The sequence below is a fragment of the Wyeomyia smithii genome, chromosome 3 (assembly GCF_029784165.1).
Source record: "Wyeomyia smithii strain HCP4-BCI-WySm-NY-G18 chromosome 3, ASM2978416v1, whole genome shotgun sequence".
Taxonomy (NCBI): domain Eukaryota; kingdom Metazoa; phylum Arthropoda; class Insecta; order Diptera; family Culicidae; genus Wyeomyia; species Wyeomyia smithii.
This window is the reverse complement of record NC_073696.1, coordinates 96,066,323-96,082,535: the sequence shown is the minus strand read 5'-3', so window position 1 is coordinate 96,082,535 and position 16,213 is coordinate 96,066,323. Positions and strand designations below refer to the sequence as shown.

At 34.3% G+C, this 16,213-nt stretch overlaps 1 protein-coding gene across 7 annotated transcripts in view; it reads left to right on the top strand.

Annotated features, from left to right (window-relative positions):
* Positions 1 to 15,794, top strand: part of LOC129727146 (choline/ethanolamine kinase) — a 35,060-nt gene extending 19,266 nt beyond the window's left edge. For 5 of the 7 annotated variants that reach the window (XM_055684656.1, XM_055684652.1, XM_055684651.1 and 2 more), the window contains 3 exons: positions 13,304 to 13,565; positions 14,075 to 14,248; positions 14,366 to 15,794. In XM_055684656.1, the coding sequence (XP_055540631.1) occupies positions 13,304 to 13,565; positions 14,075 to 14,248; positions 14,366 to 14,470 (541 nt within the window). In that variant the 3' untranslated portion in view covers positions 14,471 to 15,794. Of the gene's footprint in view, positions 1 to 13,303; positions 13,566 to 13,699; positions 14,249 to 14,365 lie in introns of those variants that run through there. The other 2 variants (XR_008728484.1, XM_055684657.1) reach the window with 2 other exon arrangements.
* The last annotated feature ends 419 nt before the right edge of the window (positions 15,795 to 16,213 follow it).

Sequence of the window (16,213 nt, the reverse complement as noted above, 5' to 3'; positions counted from 1 at the left end):
CTTTACAAATTTAATTTTAATTTGAAGACTTAGGTTGAAAACCTTAACCATATTCAAAGCCCTTTTGAAAGCTGTCGAAGATTCTTACGAAACCTTCAAAGCCTATTCCAGTTATAGAAGAAGGTGAACTTTTTTTTTTGTATCCAATAGACAAAAGACTCAAGGACTTGCTTAGCAGTTTGAGAGTGTTCATAATTCAAATTTTAAATTTTGCTAGTCCAATTGAAGATGAAGTCACACGACAATATAATTAAATTTCTTCCCATGATTGTTTACCTGCAGCAATAATTAAAACTAACTTGAATGAGATAAAATCAATTATAAAAACTTTCAAAAATTTGAAAGCACCAGGTAACGATGGGATCTTTAACATATTAATCAAACATTCCCTTGAGAGCACAATGGAATTTACAGTTAGAATTTTCAATAGTTGTTTCAAAATGGCATATTTTCCCAAATTATGAAAAAAGCAAAAAATACTTCGATTATAAAGCCGGATAAGAATTCAGCTGAGTTTGCTTTCTTCGATTAAGTAAACTATTTGAGAGAATTATTCAGGATGATGTTACACATAAATGAAAATTCCATTTTTGCACATGAACAGTTTGGATTTCGTCATGGGTATCCAGCAGAGTTACTAATATACGAGCTAGCAAATTTAAAGGTTATTCCATTAGAGCTGCTCTTTTAGGCATAGGAAAAGCATTCGACAGTATTTGGCCTAAAGGTTTGGTTGCTAATTTTCAATTTTCCAATTTTTATAATCAAATTTATAAAAAAATACACTGGTCAACAAAATAAAAAAAAAGGTCGACAGAATAAAAAAAAGTAAAGTCGTATAGAATTTGCTCGCCAGGTTCGTTGTTTTAACGTTATGTTTACGAGGAAACATATTTGTCTCTGAAAAAAAAAACGGTGATGGCTAGGGACACCATGGCGCATTACATACCATATTTTATATGAATATTAGTATGGGAAAATCTGTTGCGCATGTTTCTTCCTAGAGAGCTATCGATCACTCTACTTCCGGTGAGTTCAGGATTGTTTGGGGGCCCAAAAGGGATTTAAAATAATCTTTGTTCTGGAAAATTGATTAAGTTTGCCCACCTTAATAAACACACACGTTTTAATCATTTAATCAGATGGAAATATCTTTTACTAAGTGGGAAGGACACGGTCACTTTAGACCCTCTTTGAGCCTATGTGTTTGCGTATACAATACAAGAATTTAACCCCCTCTTCTTCTTTCCTCTTTAGATGTATTTGTTATTCAATAATACAATTTTATCTTAGACAATTGCATCTCGTATGGGGTGACGCCAGTTTTGCAACCATTTAGCAGTTACGCCAAAACGTTTATCCAATATTGTTCGAAAGTTTCAGAACAAAATAGTTTTCTTCTCTTTTCTTAGGGCAAGGGCAAGAAAACTGAGTCAACAAAAAAGTGCGTTTTGGCAATTTTGGCTTTTAACTATGTAAACAGGGGCAGAAATGTCGTGGCTCGTTCCATGGAAGTCGTCGTAGTGCAAAACGAAGAAAACGTCGCTGTATTCTCTCTATCCGAACGATTTGGGTTTCTTGGTAAGGGGCCCAACGTACTCAAGGACACTCCGTACAATCGAGCAATAAAGCGTGAGTGCACGTCGCTGAAGTCGCTTCAAAATCTGCAAATATCTGCAGACTAAACAATTTCTATATTTGAGTATAAGTAGAACATCATTTAATCCAGATATAGGCATTTATCTCTCGCTGTCTCCTGTCTAGATATTTGTAAATTAATAAATGCATTGATTTAATTAAATTCTCTAATAACTAAAGGAACTTAAAAGATAAAAATAAACTTTCTTCGATGAACTTGTGTGTTTTGTTATAGATAATAACATTGTAGAACATTAATAAATTTTAGAAAATCACTATAAAGTTACATTAAAAAATGATTTTTTTTTTTTTTTTTTTTTTTTTATAGTGTCTTCGACAATGTTGTTTTTTATAAAATGTGCTGAAACTTTACTCAGCAAAGTGGACTTTTATATACAAAACTGAGAAAAATAAAACTCATTTCTCACGTTTAGGTAGATTAATCACACAATCCCAACTTTCTCAAAATAGAGAATAATTATTAAAACAACTTTCCTGAAGACACTACTAAAAGTAATTAGTGTAAATTAGTATATTATTCAAGTAAAAATCGTCAATAATCAAAGAAATATGTGAGATGGAAATAAACTTTCTTCAAAGATATTGTTTGTTTTGTTGTTACAAACAATTTTGTAGAACATTCAAAAATTGTAGAAAATCGCTATAGAAAGTTAAATATAAAAAAAAGATTTCTAGTAGTAATCTATGGCAAACTCCACAAAAGTCCATTTAAATAGATAGATAGAAGTATGATGTTTTTTCTTGAGAAATTTGCTACAACTTTGCTGAACAAAGTGGATTTTTATATTTCAAAATAAGAAAATTGCAATTCTTTTCTCACTGTTGAGTGGATTAATCATGGAATTGCAACTTCTATAACATGGAGAATAATTAATGGAACAGCTTTGCTGAAGACGTTACAGCTCTAAAATCAATGTTTTCGGATCAAAATAATTTCGATCACGTTTTTGCAGCTTTGGAAACAGTGTGCAGTAGACTGGGACACGGTTATATGGGAAAAAAGCAATGTGTAGTAGATACAGCGAATGTTAGAAAAAATTAGGCTAATACTTGCAACAGTGTAAAACGATTTGAATCGATATTCGAGCAGATGGCACTCGACTTTAATCGGAAGCAATCGGTATCGATCTTATGTTCTTTTACACTCTGAGAGAAAGAGACAATCACATAACCGATTTTCATCTTTGTCTATCTACGTTGAGCGACGCAATGCGAAATGTGCCGAAGCGTCCGCGACGCGACTCATTCTGTTGGTGATAGTTGAGAATATTGGATGAGCAATGGATCGAGGTAAACGTCACGACACGATGGTGTTATTTTTACTCTCCCATGCACTTTTCGTGTTCCTTATGGGTCCTATAACAACTGTGTAACTTTTCAGATCGATCGGTGGAACGCCTGATTTCCGTTTGATTTTTAAAGCTTCCATACGATTTTATATTGGAAAAACCACTTTTTCAAAACTTTTTCTATAGAGATATCCAATTGGCTTCTAAAAATATATCAATACATGATGTTTATAGGAAATTTTCCTGGGAAAAACTCTTCGGAAGACCGCAATGCGCTACCTTGCTTGTGAAAAAAGATATTCACCCCAGACTGATTGAATATCTGTCGAACAGCTCACCATTGAATTTTACTAGCAATACTGCTGCAGCATGCTGCTGTTGCAAATTCAACCATGTGATGAGAACTGATACCGCTTAAATTTATCTTGGAGGCTTCCCCGAAGATATTATGAGCATCCCTTGAGAGCACAATGGAATTTACAGTTAGAATTTTCAATAGTTGTTTCAAAATGGCATATTTTCCCAAATTATGAAAAAAGCAAAAAATACTTCGATTATAAAGCCGGATAAGAATTCAGCTGAGTTTGCTTTCTTCGATTAAGTAAACTATTTGAGAGAATTATTCAGGATGATGTTACACATAAATGAAAATTCCATTTTTGCACATGAACAGTTTGGATTTCGTCATGGGTATCCAGCAGAGTTACTAATATACGAGCTAGCAAATTTAAAGGTTATTCCATTAGAGCTGCTCTTTTAGGCATAGGAAAAGCATTCGACAGTATTTGGCCTAAAGGTTTGGTTGCTAATTTTCAATTTTCCAATTTTTATAATCAAATTTATAAAAAAATACACTGGTCAACAAAATAAAAAAAAAGGTCGACAGAATAAAAAAAAGTAAAGTCGTATAGAATTTGCTCGCCAGGTTCGTTGTTTTAACGTTATGTTTACGAGGAAACATATTTGTCTCTGAAAAAAAAAACGGTGATGGCTAGGGACACCATGGCGCATTACATACCATATTTTATATGAATATTAGTATGGGAAAATCTGTTGCGCATGTTTCTTCCTAGAGAGCTATCGATCACTCTACTTCCGGTGAGTTCAGGATTGTTTGGGGGCCCAAAAGGGATTTAAAATAATCTTTGTTCTGGAAAATTGATTAAGTTTGCCCACCTTAATAAACACACACGTTTTAATCATTTAATCAGATGGAAATATCTTTTACTAAGTGGGAAGGACACGGTCACTTTAGACCCTCTTTGAGCCTATGTGTTTGCGTATACAATACAAGAATTTAACCCCCTCTTCTTCTTTCCTCTTTAGATGTATTTGTTATTCAATAATACAATTTTATCTTAGACAATTGCATCTCGTATGGGGTGACGCCAGTTTTGCAACCATTTAGCAGTTACGCCAAAACGTTTATCCAATATTGTTCGAAAGTTTCAGAACAAAATAGTTTTCTTCTCTTTTCTTAGGGCAAGGGCAAGAAAACTGAGTCAACAAAAAAGTGCGTTTTGGCAATTTTGGCTTTTAACTATGTAAACAGGGGCAGAAATGTCGTGGCTCGTTCCATGGAAGTCGTCGTAGTGCAAAACGAAGAAAACGTCGCTGTATTCTCTCTATCCGAACGATTTGGGTTTCTTGGTAAGGGGCCCAACGTACTCAAGGACACTCCGTACAATCGAGCAATAAAGCGTGAGTGCACGTCGCTTCAAAATCTGCAAATATCTGCAGACTAAACAATTTCTATATTTGAGTATAAGTAGAACATCATTTAATCCAGATATAGGCATTTATCTCTCGCTGTCTCCTGTCTAGATATTTGTAAATTAATAAATGCATTGATTTAATTAAATTCTCTAATAACTAAAGGAACTTAAAAGATAAAAATAAACTTTCTTCGATGAACTTGTGTGTTTTGTTATAGGTAATAACATTGTAGAACATTAATAAATTTTAGAAAATCACTATAAAGTTACATTAAAAAATGATTTTTTTTTTTTTTTTTTTTTTTATAGTGTCTTCGACAATGTTGTTTTTTATAAAATGTGCTGAAACTTTACTCAGCAAAGTGGACTTTTATATACAAAACTGAGAAAAATAAAACTCATTTCTCACGTTTAGGTAGATTAATCACACAATCCCAACTTTCTCAAAATAGAGAATAATTATTAAAACAACTTTCCTGAAGACACTACTAAAAGTAATTAGTGTAAATTAGTATATTATTCAAGTAAAAATCGTCAATAATCAAAGAAATATGTGAGATGGAAATAAACTTTCTTCAAAGATATTGTTTGTTTTGTTGTTACAAACAATTTTGTAGAACATTCAAAAATTGTAGAAAATCGCTATAGAAAGTTAAATATAAAAAAAAGATTTCTAGTAGTAATCTATGGCAAACTCCACAAAAGTCCATTTAAATAGATAGATAGAAGTATGATGTTTTTTCTTGAGAAATTTGCTACAACTTTGCTGAACAAAGTGGATTTTTATATTTCAAAATAAGAAAATTGCAATTCTTTTCTCACTGTTGAGTGGATTAATCATGGAATTGCAACTTCTATAACATGGAGAATAATTAATGGAACAGCTTTGCTGAAGACGTTACAGCTCTAAAATCAATGTTTTCGGATCAAAATAATTTCGATCACGTTTTTGCAGCTTTGGAAACAGTGTGCAGTAGACTGGGACACGGTTATATGGGGAAAAAAGCGATGTGTAGTAGATACAGCGAATGTTAGAAAAAATTAGGCTAATACTTGCAACAGTGTAAAACGATTTGAATCGATATTCGAGCAGATGGCACTCGACTTTAATCGGAAGCAATCGGTATCGATCTTATGTTCTTTTACACTCTGAGAGAAAGAGACAATCACATAACCGATTTTCATCTTTGTCTATCTACGTTGAGCGACGCAATGCGAAATGTGCCGAAGCGTCCGCGACGCGACTCATTCTGTTGGTGATAGTTGAGAATATTGGATGAGCAATGGATCGAGGTAAACGTCACGACACGATGGTGTTATTTTTACTCTCCCATGCACTTTTCGTGTTCCTTATGGGTCCTATAACAACTGTGTAACTTTTCAGATCGATCGGTGGAACGCCTGATTTCCGTTTGATTTTTAAAGCTTCCATACGATTTTATATTGGAAAAACCACTTTTTCAAAACTTTTTCTATAGAGATATCCAATTGGCTTCTAAAAATATATCAATACATGATGTTTATAGGAAATTTTCCTGGGAAAAACTCTTCGGAAGACCGCAATGCGCTACCTTGCTTGTGAAAAAAGATATTCACCCCAGACTGATTGAATATCTGTCGAACAGCTCACCATTGAATTTTACTAGCAATACTGCTGCAGCATGCTGCTGTTGCAAATTCAACCATGTGATGAGAACTGATACCGCTTAAATTTATCTTGGAGGCTTCCCCGAAGATATTATGAGCATCCCTTGAGAGCACAATGGAATTTACAGTTAGAATTTTCAATAGTTGTTTCAAAATGGCATATTTTCCCAAATTATGAAAAAAGCAAAAAATACTTCGATTATAAAGCCGGATAAGAATTCAGCTGAGTTTGCTTTCTTCGATTAAGTAAACTATTTGAGAGAATTATTCAGGATGATGTTACACATAAATGAAAATTCCATTTTTGCACATGAACAGTTTGGATTTCGTCATGGGTATCCAGCAGAGTTACTAATATACGAGCTAGCAAATTTAAAGGTTATTCCATTAGAGCTGCTCTTTTAGGCATAGGAAAAGCATTCGACAGTATTTGGCCTAAAGGTTTGGTTGCTAATTTTCAATTTTCCAATTTTTATAATCAAATTTATAAAAAAATACACTGGTCAACAAAATAAAAAAAAAGGTCGACAGAATAAAAAAAAGTAAAGTCGTATAGAATTTGCTCGCCAGGTTCGTTGTTTTAACGTTATGTTTACGAGGAAACATATTTGTCTCTGAAAAAAAAAAACGGTGATGGCTAGGGACACCATGGCGCATTACATACCATATTTTATATGAATATTAGTATGGGAAAATCTGTTGCGCATGTTTCTTCCTAGAGAGCTATCGATCACTCTACTTCCGGTGAGTTCAGGATTGTTTGGGGGCCCAAAAGGGATTTAAAATAATCTTTGTTCTGGAAAATTGATTAAGTTTGCCCACCTTAATAAACACACACGTTTTAATCATTTAATCAGATGGAAATATCTTTTACTAAGTGGGAAGGACACGGTCACTTTAGACCCTCTTTGAGCCTATGTGTTTGCGTATACAATACAAGAATTTAACCCCCTCTTCTTCTTTCCTCTTTAGATGTATTTGTTATTCAATAATACAATTTTATCTTAGACAATTGCATCTCGTATGGGGTGACGCCAGTTTTGCAACCATTTAGCAGTTACGCCAAAACGTTTATCCAATATTGTTCGAAAGTTTCAGAACAAAATAGTTTTCTTCTCTTTTCTTAGGGCAAGGGCAAGAAAACTGAGTCAACAAAAAAGTGCGTTTTGGCAATTTTGGCTTTTAACTATGTAAACAGGGGCAGAAATGTCGTGGCTCGTTCCATGGAAGTCGTCGTAGTGCAAAACGAAGAAAACGTCGCTGTATTCTCTCTATCCGAACGATTTGGGTTTCTTGGTAAGGGGCCCAACGTACTCAAGGACACTCCGTACAATCGAGCAATAAAGCGTGAGTGCACGTCGCTTCAAAATCTGCAAATATCTGCAGACTAAACAATTTCTATATTTGAGTATAAGTAGAACATCATTTAATCCAGATATAGGCATTTATCTCTCGCTGTCTCCTGTCTAGATATTTGTAAATTAATAAATGCATTGATTTAATTAAATTCTCTAATAACTAAAGGAACTTAAAAGATAAAAATAAACTTTCTTCGATGAACTTGTGTGTTTTGTTATAGGTAATAACATTGTAGAACATTAATAAATTTTAGAAAATCACTATAAAGTTACATTAAAAAATGATTTTTTTTTTTTTTTTTTTTTTTTATAGTGTCTTCGACAATGTTGTTTTTTATAAAATGTGCTGAAACTTTACTCAGCAAAGTGGACTTTTATATACAAAACTGAGAAAAATAAAACTCATTTCTCACGTTTAGGTAGATTAATCACACAATCCCAACTTTCTCAAAATAGAGAATAATTATTAAAACAACTTTCCTGAAGACACTACTAAAAGTAATTAGTGTAAATTAGTATATTATTCAAGTAAAAATCGTCAATAATCAAAGAAATATGTGAGATGGAAATAAACTTTCTTCAAAGATATTGTTTGTTTTGTTGTTACAAACAATTTTGTAGAACATTCAAAAATTGTAGAAAATCGCTATAGAAAGTTAAATATAAAAAAAAGATTTCTAGTAGTAATCTATGGCAAACTCCACAAAAGTCCATTTAAATAGATAGATAGAAGTATGATGTTTTTTCTTGAGAAATTTGCTACAACTTTGCTGAACAAAGTGGATTTTTATATTTCAAAATAAGAAAATTGCAATTCTTTTCTCACTGTTGAGTGGATTAATCATGGAATTGCAACTTCTATAACATGGAGAATAATTAATGGAACAGCTTTGCTGAAGACGTTACAGCTCTAAAATCAATGTTTTCGGATCAAAATAATTTCGATCACGTTTTTGCAGCTTTGGAAACAGTGTGCAGTAGACTGGGACACGGTTATATGGGGAAAAAAGCGATGTGTAGTAGATACAGCGAATGTTAGAAAAAATTAGGCTAATACTTGCAACAGTGTAAAACGATTTGAATCGATATTCGAGCAGATGGCACTCGACTTTAATCGGAAGCAATCGGTATCGATCTTATGTTCTTTTACACTCTGAGAGAAAGAGACAATCACATAACCGATTTTCATCTTTGTCTATCTACGTTGAGCGACGCAATGCGAAATGTGCCGAAGCGTCCGCGACGCGACTCATTCTGTTGGTGATAGTTGAGAATATTGGATGAGCAATGGATCGAGGTAAACGTCACGACACGATGGTGTTATTTTTACTCTCCCATGCACTTTTCGTGTTCCTTATGGGTCCTATAACAACTGTGTAACTTTTCAGATCGATCGGTGGAACGCCTGATTTCCGTTTGATTTTTAAAGCTTCCATACGATTTTATATTGGAAAAACCACTTTTTCAAAACTTTTTCTATAGAGATATCCAATTGGCTTCTAAAAATATATCAATACATGATGTTTATAGGAAATTTTCCTGGGAAAAACTCTTCGGAAGACCGCAATGCGCTACCTTGCTTGTGAAAAAAGATATTCACCCCAGACTGATTGAATATCTGTCGAACAGCTCACCATTGAATTTTACTAGCAATACTGCTGCAGCATGCTGCTGTTGCAAATTCAACCATGTGATGAGAACTGATACCGCTTAAATTTATCTTGGAGGCTTCCCCGAAGATATTATGAGCAAAAATCACACTTTGAACATTGATTCCACGCGAAATTATTTCTCATACTTAAGCAAGTTTGCAATAGCAGCATGCTGTAGCAGTGTTGCTGGAAAATTTCAATGGTGAGCCGTCCGTCAGACATTCAATCAGTTTGGGCTGAATAGCTACAAACATCGTAGCGCCTTACGGTCCTCAGAAGAGTTTTTCCCAGGAAAAATTCCTACAAATATCATGTATTGATATATTTTTAAGAGCCAACTTGACACCTCTAGAGAATAAGTATTGAAAAAGTGGATTTTCCCACATAAAATCGTATGGAAACTTTAAAAATCGGGCGTTTCACCGATCGATCTGAAAAGTTACACAGTTGTTATGGGACCCATAAGGAACACGAAAAGTGCATGGGAGCTAACATTTGTTTTTTGTCCCACCCTAATGTGCAGTGGTCGGAAAAGGCAACTTGACGAACTTAGTTCTGTTGTGTTTAAACGGTTGATGTTAGCCAAAGACAACGTTCAAAAGAATTGTTCACAAAAATATAACGGAAATGTTGATGAGAAAATTTTCTGATCATGGCCTACTATCATAAAAAAAAATTAACTTTTGATACAGCGAGGATACATGGATAGTTTCTCTAGCAAAGTTGTAGAACTTTTCAAAATACGAAACTTTGCAGAAGATATTAAATTTCTATGACGTATATTTATTGAAATACAAAGCATTTCCGATGTCAAATGCCTAAAATTTAGTTTTTCTAGCATAATTTTTAAAAATTTTTTTTCTCAGGAACATAATGTTCTAGACAAATATAACAGCTTTGCTGAAGACGTTACAGCTCTAAAATCAATGTTTTCGGATCAAAATAATTTCGATCACGTTTTTGCAGCTTTGGAAACAGTGTGCAGTAGACTGGGACACGGTTATATGGGGAAAAAAGCGATGTGTAGTAGATACAGCGAATGTTAGAAAAAATTAGGCTAATACTTGCAACAGTGTAAAACGATTTGAATCGATATTCGAGCAGATGGCACTCGACTTTAATCGGAAGCAATCGGTATCGATCTTATGTTCTTTTACACTCTGAGAGAAAGAGACAATCACATAACCGATTTTCATCTTTGTCTATCTACGTTGAGCGACGCAATGCGAAATGTGCCGAAGCGTCCGCGACGCGACTCATTCTGTTGGTGATAGTTGAGAATATTGGATGAGCAATGGATCGAGGTAAACGTCACGACACGATGGTGTTATTTTTACTCTCCCATGCACTTTTCGTGTTCCTTATGGGTCCTATAACAACTGTGTAACTTTTCAGATCGATCGGTGGAACGCCTGATTTCCGTTTGATTTTTAAAGCTTCCATACGATTTTATATTGGAAAAACCACTTTTTCAAAACTTTTTCTATAGAGATATCCAATTGGCTTCTAAAAATATATCAATACATGATGTTTATAGGAAATTTTCCTGGGAAAAACTCTTCGGAAGACCGCAATGCGCTACCTTGCTTGTGAAAAAAGATATTCACCCCAGACTGATTGAATATCTGTCGAACAGCTCACCATTGAATTTTACTAGCAATACTGCTGCAGCATGCTGCTGTTGCAAATTCAACCATGTGATGAGAACTGATACCGCTTAAATTTATCTTGGAGGCTTCCCCGAAGATATTATGAGCATCCCTTGAGAGCACAATGGAATTTACAGTTAGAATTTTCAATAGTTGTTTCAAAATGGCATATTTTCCCAAATTATGAAAAAAGCAAAAAATACTTCGATTATAAAGCCGGATAAGAATTCAGCTGAGTTTGCTTTCTTCGATTAAGTAAACTATTTGAGAGAATTATTCAGGATGATGTTACACATAAATGAAAATTCCATTTTTGCACATGAACAGTTTGGATTTCGTCATGGGTATCCAGCAGAGTTACTAATATACGAGCTAGCAAATTTAAAGGTTATTCCATTAGAGCTGCTCTTTTAGGCATAGGAAAAGCATTCGACAGTATTTGGCCTAAAGGTTTGGTTGCTAATTTTCAATTTTCCAATTTTTATAATCAAATTTATAAAAAAATACACTGGTCAACAAAATAAAAAAAAAGGTCGACAGAATAAAAAAAAGTAAAGTCGTATAGAATTTGCTCGCCAGGTTCGTTGTTTTAACGTTATGTTTACGAGGAAACATATTTGTCTCTGAAAAAAAAACGGTGATGGCTAGGGACACCATGGCGCATTACATACCATATTTTATATGAATATTAGTATGGGAAAATCTGTTGCGCATGTTTCTTCCTAGAGAGCTATCGATCACTCTACTTCCGGTGAGTTCAGGATTGTTTGGGGGCCCAAAAGGGATTTAAAATAATCTTTGTTCTGGAAAATTGATTAAGTTTGCCCACCTTAATAAACACACACGTTTTAATCATTTAATCAGATGGAAATATCTTTTACTAAGTGGGAAGGACACGGTCACTTTAGACCCTCTTTGAGCCTATGTGTTTGCGTATACAATACAAGAATTTAACCCCCTCTTCTTCTTTCCTCTTTAGATGTATTTGTTATTCAATAATACAATTTTATCTTAGACAATTGCATCTCGTATGGGGTGACGCCAGTTTTGCAACCATTTAGCAGTTACGCCAAAACGTTTATCCAATATTGTTCGAAAGTTCGAAAATTTAGTTTTTCTAGCATAATTTTTAAAAATCTTTTTCTCAGGAACATAATGTTCTAGACAAATATAACCAACATAAAAATACAGGTTTCTTTCGAAGCAACATGTTACTACAATCGTTCTATACTGAGTTAGAGCGTTTTTTCATTAGATTATTTCGTAGATTTAAATGCTTATAGGGGAGAAAGAGGCACCTCCCAGATGGTCTCGAGGTACGATGCTGGCCTAACAAGCCAGTCGTCGTAGGTTCGAGTCTCGGCTCGGGAGAGACTGTTAGTGTCAGTAGGATCGTAACGCTAGCCCCGCAGTTGTCCTGTACACTGAATGGTCGGCTGCGAAGTCTGTGTATAAATAAACAGAAGGCCGAGTTCCGTATCGGAATGTAGCACCAAGGCTTTGCTTTGCTTTTAGGGGAGAAAGAGGCAAACCGGAACACACCACCAAATACTTTTTTTTAAGTTTAGACATTGTACTATAAGCTAGTTAAACTTTGGTACTTGACAATTCATAAATGAATGAGTAGAGTGATGGTTTCTGTATGTATGTTTCTGAGATTTTCTATACAAAAACGCACCAACAACCTGATTGATGAACGATGATTTGTGAATGTATGAAACAGATAACTCGCAATACTTTCAAAATTAGTGAGTCCCTAGCCAAAGAGGAACGTTTGGTGAGGTCTTTTTTCTAGAGAACTGTAATTTGGTGATATTGCACGTGGCTCGGTATGGCATAGTAGTAAGCTTAAAACGGAAGGGTAAAATCTCACACACAAGCACGGATATAAATGAAAAGCGTATCGTTCACTTCAATAGTGACACTGCGAATAATATGAAGGGCAGAGTACAGAAAACACATTGGTAATATCACAATAGATCAAATGTCACTGGTCGCAGTGATAAGTCCAAAAGAGAAATAAAAATATGATAAGTCTGGCCCAAAACAGAAAACGTGATTGAAATGAGGACTATATTTTGTACCGTTTTTGACTAATGGAGAAAAGCAACCCGCGTAAAAAAGAACCTTACTGTACTTATGAAAAATATCATTAAATTTGGAGTTTGGGTTAGAAATTGTTCATCAATTCAATTTGTTCAACTTTTATTTAAAAAAAAATTATAACTTGCTATTTTAAGCATTCATCAGCATCTTTAGTTTTGTGCTTCGTTGTTAATGGCATTTCGCAACATGCAGAACACATTATAATTTTTTTTTGTTAAATTCTTACAGAAAACGACTTCTGGATGATTCTTTCGAAAATGAGCTTGACAGTACCAGGGATTCGGTGCTCAGTGGTACTTCACAGGCACTTTCGGAGCAGCCCTGTGATGGCGACCCGCAGCTGATGATTATAGACTTTGAATACTGTGCCTACAACTATCGTGGATTCGATTTAGCGAACCATTTCCTCGAGTGGACATTCGACTATACTAAGCCTGAAGCACCATTCTTCTACCACAAGCCAGAACAGTATCCTACGAAAGAGCAGAAGGTGTGTGTAGCATGAATCTGTTAGTAAAAGAACATTTTTTATTTTCAAAACAATTTGTTCTTTTACTACGATAAACAACAAAACATCATGTATCATAGAATTGTCGTTGATCTACATCATAATGCCTTTTACAGTGCAGATTACTTAGTCACACAAACCATAAATGCGCCTTCTCCCTAACGTCAGCAATGTTTGATGTGACCTGATAGCCTTTGCACGGATTGAGTACATTACGGAACTCAGTTCAGCATACACCTCGGTGTATGTAGCAAAAAAGGGCGCCGCCAAAAGGAAAAACGATTAGGTTGTCGCTTTATTAGGTCCTTGCTTTTTGTTACAACTATTCACGTCATTTGCGAGAGCTCAAGTAATTATTCTCTTTTCTTTTTTTAGACCAGCTGTCTGATAATTTACATTGTTTGCGAGCGATTTTTTTCACATTTCTTTTGCTGTACTACACAACGATTGCGACTAATTTTGTTTTTCAAATTATTAATCATTTTATTAAGGATAAGTTCACTGCAGAATATTTAGCGCAATCCTACCCGGGTGGACCCGCGCCAACAACTCAGGATCTCGCCGAAATCGATCGAGAGGTGAAGTGCTTCACAATGGCTTCGCACTTATTTTGGAGCCTCTGGGCAATTGTGAATGTGTACCAGGAAATTGAGTTTGGATATTGGGTAAGTGTTTGCGGTTGATCATTGTTGGCAAGTAAACTCTTCCAATTGGCTAGTTATTGGTGGGGAAATTGACCAAAACTATATTAAGTAATAAATTTATTTACATATATTTCACAGGAGTACGCCATTTGTCGGCTCAATCAATACGAACATTGTAAAAAGTTATACTCGGAGTTGATTTCAAATACAGGAAATTTTCCGATTACCAAACCGGAAAAATGAGAACTTTTTTCGAACTTAAGCATCCATACCATTGCTTGTTACGAATATCACATGGCGTACATAAAGCTTACACCTTATTATAAGCACATATAAGAAGGAAAAATATTGGTTTATTTTGCACAAAACTAGGCGCGTCAATCGACGTAGTGAAAAGCATTCTTTACATTGGCACATACAAAAAGACATCTTCCTAGACGAGCCATGACTATGTGTACCAGTATATCGACTAACTAATGATTAGTATGTGCTAGGATATCGCACATCCCGTGGTTATTTAGTAGGTGTGATCTTTCATTATACATACAGTGGAATGTCCAGTGTGAAGCACTGGTTACGTGTTCTATAACCCTCAAGTCACTGTGACCATTTATACGCTCTTTTCAAAATCATTCAATATTTTCAGGGTGTTAAAATATCTATTAGAAACGTTTTATATGTAAACTTTTTCCCGATAAACTCAATAAAAATGGTTGTATGTTTCTTGATGGTTAATGACAAATGGAACGTAGAATAGTACAGTTTATTTTTTTTTGTCTAAAATTTCAATGTGATTGTGTTTCGGTAAAACAGAGACTAGTGAAACGACAAAAGGTTTGACTGATCGTAGTTAGATTTACAATGAATTTAGCTGTGAGGTTGCGAAAAAAACATAACGATAATACGTTTTATGTAGGACAAGCGTAGTAACGGAAATGCGATAAGTATATTTAATCTCGTTCGTAACCTTTATGCAGTATGTACATGCAAGAGCAGTAACTGACCCAAACATATCGGCAATTTGACCTTAAACACTACTTATAGGATTACGATAATAATGTAAGAGATTATTGGAATCGTATGTGATGAAACCAGCAAAGAGAGCCAAAATTTTCAAAATAATGAGAATAGAAAATGCAATTGTTATGTCGAAATAATCTAAATTAGTGAAATTTGATATTATGTAGAAAATCTTTGGTTTTAAGTTTAAGTTTTCGTATCTATGTTAAATTTTCGCGGTTTTTAAAACCTAAGATGTAAGTTTTTTATGTATTTTTTTTACTACCAACCGAATTCAGAAACAAAGTGGCATTGATAAGAATAAAATGGTTTTCGTAAATTAAACGATATGTTAGTATTAAAATGAAAATACGAAAATTTAGCTTATTGAAAAGATATCAAACGGCGGCAGCACCAACGCTTAAACTTATACACTAAACAACAGCTGAAACTCCATTTTATAAAATGATGATAGGCATACTACTACAAAGAAAAACTTTTATAAACTTCAAACGCAAATATTTTGTCTGATTGATTAATAAAACACAACGGAATTCAAATGGGAAAACGTTTTTTAATGAAAAACGAATATCACAGTTCATTATGCTATGCAAGTTACTGAAACTGTTTATACATTAATAAAAAGAGCCTTTCCGATAGTTAGTTCGCCTAAATTACCGATGTAAATACACAGTAAAATACAAATTACGTGCTTGTTTTAATTCCGGCTTTGACTTTTGAGCGATTTCCAAGCAAAACTAATTAACCTTTTGTTTGGACATGTGTTTGGGACTTATACAATTTAACTCAAATAACAATTTTGTTGAATAACAGCTTGTTAAGCTTTAGTTCAGCCGAAATCCGTCTATAATAGCCTAATAAATCAACAACATTATTTGTTGGGAAGTTTGTGGTCAAACATAATTCATTCCGCCGAAAAAAAGTAATGAGTATTTTAGGCTCTAAACTCAGCAGGAATAAAAACAA